General features: G+C 42.6%; 1 protein-coding gene across 1 annotated transcript in view; it reads right to left on the reverse strand.

Moving 5' to 3' along the window:
• The window catches only part of LOC125463395 (ankyrin repeat and SOCS box protein 13-like), a 31,099-nt gene extending 22,830 nt beyond the window's left edge, over window positions 1–8,269 (reverse strand). The window contains exon 1 of the mRNA XM_059654479.1: window positions 8,154–8,269. Within this exon, the coding sequence (XP_059510462.1) occupies window positions 8,154–8,205 (52 nt within the window). The 5' untranslated portion in view covers window positions 8,206–8,269. The remainder of the gene's footprint in view (window positions 1–8,153) is intronic.
• Window positions 8,270–8,483: the final 214 nt, after the last annotated feature.

Consider the following 8,483-nt stretch of genomic DNA (forward strand, 5'->3'; position numbering starts at 1 on the left):
AAATAGAGGAGAGTGAATCTACAAATGTGCACAAGAAGAGCTCAGCCTGAATTATATTCTGCGATAGTGATGGATTACCTTTTCTCTTCACCACACTGCAGCTTGTGAAGTGGTCAACCACACCATCACCCTCCAATGCCCCTCACCATTGGGGAAATGCCCACACTTGATGTATCCATTCATTCTAATCAATCACTACCACTACAACACTTCACTTTGGGAATCCACAAAAGGATCCACCTTTAAAGCCTTAGTAGGAACTGTCGATCAAAATGATTTTACCATTAGTCTTTCCCATATCAGGTTCATATTGACTCCTGGCTCCCCGCAATGCCTTATGGCAGGAGTTTGGGTTAGGGAGTACTCACTTCTGCCAAAGCAACAATCATCTCCTGAAAGTGCAATCCACTCCTCTGCCCTCTGGTGCAAAGGAGAAGTGGTAAAAATATCCATAGTGAGGACAGACTGGGGTGGGGCAGGAAGACACCAAGAGGGGATAGAGAAAATTAGAAAGAAAGAAATGGACATACAGTGAAGAGTTAGCGAGGCCTGATGAAACAGATATACACAGACACAATAAAAGCTGAAAGCTATTGCACAAATCTGAAAGTGAAACTTAATGATAGAAAGTGAAAATGTGTCAAGGACAGTGAACGCATGTGAGCCAAGCTTGAATGCTGTCAGCAACTGGCTTGCATTCATGCTAATCAGTGAATCATTATAGTGCACACATTTAGTATAAACTACTGGAGTGAATTCACTTACTTGCTAAAGGAACAATTTTGCATATTTCTACTGAGAGATTGAATTGGCATAAAAAGTTTAATCACTTGAATTTCTACCATCTCTATACAAGTCCATTGACTTCATTAATCTAAATCTTTGAGAGTTATCAATCTCCCCTTGGTCAACACCAGGCCACTATCAGTAAAGATTATATACACCCTTATTTATTTACATTTATCTACAGCATAAAAGCAGAACAAATTGTTGTTCAGGCCAGCTTATACCAAAAGCAGAAATTTTAACCAGCATGCCTCTATTTTGTTCTTTTCTGCCCAAGGATGTTCACAAGTCAAAGGCTTATCTAGATTTGGTTCACATCTTTCCCTGCCACTAAATCAATTTCCTTCCCTCCCATCAAGAAGTTAATTTGGTATGTTATAGGCTTCCAGGTGCCAGTTTTTAGTGAAGAAAGTCTTGCATCTGTAAAACACCCTCTGCGACTTCAGAATACTTCAACTTAGCCTCCAGATGTTGCTTTTTGTTTGCGATATCTCTCTTGTCTCTGGGACTTGAACTTCCCTCTTTGACCCGGAGGTAGTAGGAATTGCAGATGCTGGAGAATCTGAGATAACAAGGTGTAAAGCTGAATGGACACAGCGGGCTAAGCAGCATCACAGGAGCAGGAAGGCTGACGTTTCCAGCCTAGGCCCTTCTTCAGAAATGTTAGTCTTCCTGCTCCTCGGATGCTGCTTGGCCCACTGTGTTCATCCAGCTCTACAGTTTGTTATCTCAAGTTCAAGTCCCATGGCACTTACTTGGGCACATTACCTACACCAACTTTCAATGTAGTACTGTATTCTTCCACATTTTGGATATTTTCCTAATCACCCTGTTCAGAACTGTTATTATACATATCTGGAGTAAACTAGGTCTGAACCTGTGCTTCTTGATCCAGAGGTAAGGGAAAGGCGTCATCCACAAGACCAAAGGGCTACTCTCTCAGACAAAGGAGACTCATGGTGATTTAACCTGAGCAAGGGGTGAGGTTGAGAAGTAAGGACACTCCTACTGCACCACCAGACTCCTCTTCCAGGCAGTAGTGAGGGCACACAACTGTCAGAGACTGCAGTAGAACCATTTGAGGGCATATACAGCAAAACGCTTACTATGCATAAAAATCATAGATTGCAAAAATTGAAACAAAGTTTCCTCTACATTAACCGAGCCCCAATATCATTAAAATGGATTACCTGGTCATCGTCTAATAGTAGATTGCGGGAAGAGATCCTGCAGTGCATAAACTCCATGCTTCCCTATGTTACGACAGTGGTTACACTTCCAAAAAAAAACTTAATTAACAAATTGCTTCTGGACATGAGATTGTAAAAGGCATTAATTACATCCTTACAAGTTGGTTCTTTGTTCAATGATGGACATGAGACTGTCAACTTGCACAGCCTGTTTCATACACAGCAATAATGAGCTGATCATGAGCTGAGGCACCAGGGAATCTCTCCTTTCGTGTCTTCAAAATAATATGAGGACACAATTCCCAAGGGGGCACCTTCTGGCTTAAGCTCAGCATTAAGTTTTGGCATGGATTTGAAATCCAATTCAGGTCTTGTCCAATTTCCTCACTGATCCATGCTCCAGCTCAAGTGAAATCTGCTGTGTCTCTGAGGACCCAGCAGGATATTAAGCTGGGCAGTGAAGAATTAGATAACAACATCTGACAGCAACATCATAATCGGCTTGTGATGACGCTAAATTACCTTCCTTAAAAAGAAAGCTGTCTTTTTTTTCCCCTGTTAAGTTCTCTTTGGATTTTATTTAATTTGATGGGAATTCAAATTTTCTCACTGCAATGGCGACATTTCCATTCACCTTCTCTGGGTTATTAGTTCAGGTCCAATAGCATAACCACAAATCTATCCCAAATTCTCCATTTCTTAAAGCAGTCTGAATGAGAATAAATTATAACAAACAACTTTTCTTCCACTGACTTTTACTGAGGCTCGATTTCACAAGCATGATCACTCAAATGAACAATGTAACCTTGCACAGTGTACATCACCAAGCCATTTGATTTGGTAGTGTCATCTTGGCCTGATTTTATCCTGCAGATTTCTGTGCACACACACTTTGCACGCTGGGTATCACTAAGAGAAGGGGATAGTTAATCTTTCTAAACTGAGCCTTGTTGCTGCAGGAAAAGCTAGCTTGTCGCAGGCTAGGCTAGCCCTGGGGCTTCCCTGATCTGTTTTGACTCCATTCCAAGCTTGCTGGTACATCAAAGTGCACATTACCAAAAGCATCTTGTCCTTTCAGTGCGAACTGCTGTACACTACCTTCCTGAAGGAAAGAGGGAAATGTTAATCTACACTGTGCTAATTTGTCTGCAGCAGATTCCTAGCATCTGGTAAGACAATTTTTGCGTTTTTTTTTGAAAATGACAAAAATACACGACAGAATGACAACAAAGGATGTAAACTACAGGGGCATAAGTTACAAAGCACATCTTCTGCAGCTGTCAACATGGTAACCTCTCACTTCCACATCTCCCTTAGTTCGCCTCCACTCTAAGATAGTTGCCCACACCATCCACCTAAAATCACCCGTCTTTGGTTGTCCTGTTGAGGCGGTGGTGTAGGTGGAGAAGCACACTCATCTGGTTCCATTCTTCTGTCAAAAGTTCAGAATACCTACAATTGCTTCCCCGTTCATTCCTGTGCCAGTAAGTCTGATCTTCCTCCAAGCCACCTCTTCTCCTCTCTTCCTACTTCTCATCCACACACTGCTCTTTGATGGCATCATCCAAAGACACCTCTAAGTGGACACTGATGCCATCAAGCTCACATCCCATCCGAATAAGAGACTAGAAAGCCAATTTGTGTGCAAACTCTCAAAAACAGCACTGAGTTAATTTTTAATGCTCACTAACTCATTGTGTGTTTGCTGGAGTAAAATGATTCACTGAAACATCTGAGGATTGTAGCATTCAGAATGATTCTACAGTAGAACCATTTGATGGTATATACAGTAAAGCATTTATTATGCATAAAAATCGGACTGCAAAATTTGATACAAATTTTGCTCTACAATATGTAAGTCCTAATATTATGAAAATTGATTATTTGGTCATTATCTAACAGTAGATTGTAGGGAGGGATCCTGTACATAAAATAGCTGCCATGTTTCCCTATGTTACAAGGGTGGCTACACTTCAAAGTACTTAATTGACATAAAGGGCTTTTGGACATCATGAGGCTGTAAAAGACTGGCTGATTAGTCGAAAGGATACACATCAGTTAGGGCATCCAGGATTAATCCCCTGTTATTGGGATTGGGGGAGTAGATCAGTCAGCCTTTTGAGCCTGTTCTGTCATTCAACGAATTTAAGGCTGATCTGTGGTCTAACTCCATTTGTTCCATATCCCCCTTAATACCTTTGCTTTAAATAAAAACAAATCTAACTCAGATTTAAAATTAACTCACCTAGCAGCAACAGCTGTTTGTGGTGGAGAGTCCCAAATCTTCTAAAGAACGGCCATGGGATCTTTCAGATTTGCTTGTGAGGATACCTCAGGGTTGCAATCAATCTTTTAAAAATTCTGATCATTATGCACTTTTGTACATCACTAATTGAGATTAAATAGTTTGATTTTATGCAAGGCAAAAGCTGCAGAGAACAGCAAACAATTCTGGCTGTCACAGTCCCAATAGGCCCGAAACGTCAGCTTTTGTGCTCCTGAGATGCTGCTTGGCCTGCTGTGTTCATCCAGCTCCACACTTTGTTATCTCGGATTCTCCAGCATCTACAGTTCCCATTATGTCTGTAGTACATGTTGGCGAATGGAAAGAATCACTTCTTAGATGCATGACACCATTTATTAACAATTCAGGGGAGGTGATGGAGTCAGGTACAATGACAACATTTAAAGGGCATTGGATGGGTACATGAATGGGAAAGTTTAGAGGAATATGGGCCAAATGGGACTAGATCACAGATGTGTTGAACCAAAGGGTCTGTTTCGTGCTGTATAATTCTTAGCTGAAAGACAGCACCTGCAACAGTTCAGCCTTCCCTCGGCATTGCCCTGGAGTGTCAATCGTCCAAAGTGGATAAAAATAAATCAGAATTTTATCTCCATAAGAAACATTGCTATCCTCAGCCCAAGCTGCACTGAGTCTCAGTCATCCATTACTCATCATTATTGATTAAAAGTGTTCGGAGATTCACAACCACCTTACATTTCAAGTTTTCTCTTTTTGCATTTGAAAATATTACTGGCACTGCCTCCCCCACTATCCACACACCCCATCCAATAACCTTGCCCAGTCCTTCAAACATTCAGGAACTCTGCAATCCACCAACTCCGACCTCTGTTGTTCACCCGATTTCCATCCTTCCACTGCCTGGAAACCATTGATCTTCTTTCCCAAAATGCCTCCTTTTCGTTCCTCCTCTTTGACCAATAACAACCTATATTCAAATAGCAGCAAAATGAAGCATGCCAAGGTACTTTGTAGGAGTATTATAAAACTAGTATGACACAAAAGTACATCAGCACACCTGAGGAAAGGGCAATGCTCTGAAAGCTAGTGTGTTCAGAGAAACCTGTTGGACTATATCCTGGAGTCGTGTGATTTTTGACCTTGTCCAAACCAGTCCAACACAGGCACCTCCACATTGAGGGGATATCAGGTCAGATTACTTCTTTTGTCAGAGAGGTAAGAATAATATGGAGGAGGAAAACAAGGCAGAGAGGCATACAAAGTGTATTCCAGGGATTACAGCCCAAACAACTGAAGACACATCCACAACTATGGTGCAGAAAAAAAAACAACAGATGTGCAAGACCAGGGACACAGCAATCAATATATCTGGAGGGTTGTGAGGAAGACATTATAGACACAAGGAGAATACAGCCACCCAAAAACAATTTTGAAAATTTTTAAAATCAGGGTGTTGCTTGACCTGGAGCCACCTCAGGTCAGTGGGCACAGGAGTGATGAGGGAACCTGGGCTTACTGCAAGTTAAGACAGAAGCTAAATGAATATTTTTCAACAGTATTCACTCTAGAAAACGACAATGTTGTCGAGGAGAATACTGAGATACAGGCTACTAGACTAGGTGGGATTGAGGTTCACACAGAAGAGGTATTAGAAATCCTTCAGAAGGTGAAGATAGATAAGTCCCCTGGGCCAGATGGGATTTATCCTCGGATCCTCTGGGAAGCCAGGGAGGAGATTGACGAGCCTTTGGCATTGATCTTTAACTCGTCATTGTCTACAGGAATAGTGCCAGATGGCTGGAGGATAGCAAATGTGGTTCCCCTGTTCAAGAAGGGGAGTAGAGACAACTCTGGTAATTATAGACCAGCGAGCCTTACCTCAGTTGTTGGTAAAGTGTTGGAAAAGGTTATAAGGGATAGGATTTATAATCATCTAGAAAAGAATAAATTGATTAGGGATAGTCAGCACGGTTTTGTGAAGGGAAGGTCGTGCCTCACAAACCTTATTGAGTTCTTTGAGAAGGTGACCAAACAGGTAGATGAGAGTAAACCGGTTGATGTGGTGTATATAGATTACAGCAAGGTGTTCGATAAGGTTCCCCACAATAGGCTATTGTACAAAATGCGGAGGAATGGGATTGTGGGAGATATAGCAGTTTGGTCAGAAATTGGCTTGCTGAAAGAAGAGAGGGTGGTAGTTGATGGGAAATGTTCATCCTGGAGACCAGTTACTAGTGGTGTACCACAAGGGTCGGTGTTGGGTCCACTGCTGTTTGTCATTTTTACAAATGACCTGGATGAGGGCGTAGAAGGATGGGTTAGTAAATTTGCAGACGACACGAAGGTCGCTGGAGTTGTGAATAGTGACGAAGGATGCTGTAGGTTGCAGAGAGACATAGATAAGCTGTAGATCTGGGCTGAGAGGTGGCAAACGGAGTTTAATGCAGACAAGTGTGAGGTGATGCACTTTGGTAGGAGTAACCGGAAGGCAAAGTACAGGGCTAATGGTAAGATTCTTAGCAGTGTAGATGAGCAGAGAGATCTCGGTGTCCATGACAACAGATCCTTGAAAGTTGCGACCCAGGGTGACAGGGCTGTTAAGAAGGCATACAGTGTTTTAGCTTTTATTAATAGAGGGATCGAGTTCCGGAACCAAGAGGTTATTGTGAAGCTGTACAAAACTCTGGTGCAGCTGCACTTGGAGTATTGTGTAGAGTTCTGGTCACCGCATTGTAAGAAGGATGTGGAAGCTTTGGAAAGGGTGCAGAGGAGATTTACTAGGATGTTGCCTGGTATGGAGGGAAGGTCTTACAAGGAAAGGCTGAGGGACTTGAAGCTGTTTTCATTAGAGAGAAGAAGGTTGAGAGGTGACTTAATTGAAACATATAAAATAATCAGAGGGTTAGATAGGGTGGATAGGGAGAGCCTTTATCCTAGGATGGTGACAGCTTGCATGAGGGGGCATAGCTTTAAATTGAGGGGTGAAAGATATAGGACAGATGTCAGGGGTAGTTTCTTTACTCAGAGAGTAGGAAGGGAATGGAACGCTTTGCCTGCAACGGTAGTAGATTCGCCAACTTTAGGTACATTTAAGTCGTCATTGGACAAGCATATGGACGTACATGGAATAGTGTAGGTTAGATGGGCTTGAGATCGGTATGACAGGTCGGCACAACATCGAGGGCCGAAGGGCCTGTACTGTTCTGTAATGTTCTATGTTCAGAGTTTTAGATGACCTAAGATCCAGAGGATAAAATGCAAGAGGGACAGCTAGGAATGTGCCAGAATAGTCATGTCTAGAGATAACTAAGTCACAAATAATGGTTTCAGATGTACTGAAGTACAAAGTTGTGCAGTGGTACAGAGGTGGAAACACGGTCTTAGGGCACAATGAATAGGAGATCAGAAATGCATGATCAAATGTGACATCTGAGATGCAACCAGCCTGGTTTAATCTCAGGCAGCTGCCACTAGCAAGGATGGAGTCAGTAGCTTGGAAAACAGCTTGAGTTTCCGTACCAGGGTCACTGGGCCCGAAAGGATAACGCTGCTTCCCCTGTATAGATGCTGACCTGCTGAACCTTCCCAGCAACTTCTGTTTTTGTTGCTTAAAAAACAGATTGGCCCAAGGGCTTAATCGCCTACCCTGATATCTCCTTCCAATCACAGTCACAATGAGCGTTTTTGGTCTTATGCTGTTGTGAAGAGAATGGTAGATACATAAATGCAAGCTGCAATTGTTATTCACTACAAAGAGCAAGCTGTTATTATGACAAGGCAGGGCAAACAGCACTAGTTAGAAATGAAACAAGGCCACTGCAACACGAGTCGAGACATCCACGCAGACAATGTCAGCCAGTAACCAGAATAATTGGTTGCGTTACCCTGATTCCAAAACTCTTAATACTCACTGATGTCTCCCATTGCTCTCTGCACCGCTCGGCTGCTGCAGCCACTTTCCATTTTCAGGCCAGCTGGGCACCGTCACGTGATGCGACAACGCTACTTTGCGATTGCAACATCGGAGGTACTCTGCGCATGCGGCACATGACAGGCCTGTGAAATCCCCATGCGGAAGTGGAAGGAACTGAGTGAGAGTGTGTGCGTTTTGAGGTTGGGGAAAGCGGATGGTATCATTGCAAAACATTTTAATGGGTCGAGTTGGGTTGATTAGTTTGTGAGGATTATCGAGGGAAGAATTTATGTAGAGTCTGATTAATGATTGTTTGAAAGGAAATCTG

This window comes from Stegostoma tigrinum, chromosome 25 (genome assembly GCF_030684315.1).
Source record: "Stegostoma tigrinum isolate sSteTig4 chromosome 25, sSteTig4.hap1, whole genome shotgun sequence".
NCBI classification, from domain to species: Eukaryota; Metazoa; Chordata; class Chondrichthyes; order Orectolobiformes; family Stegostomatidae; genus Stegostoma; species Stegostoma tigrinum.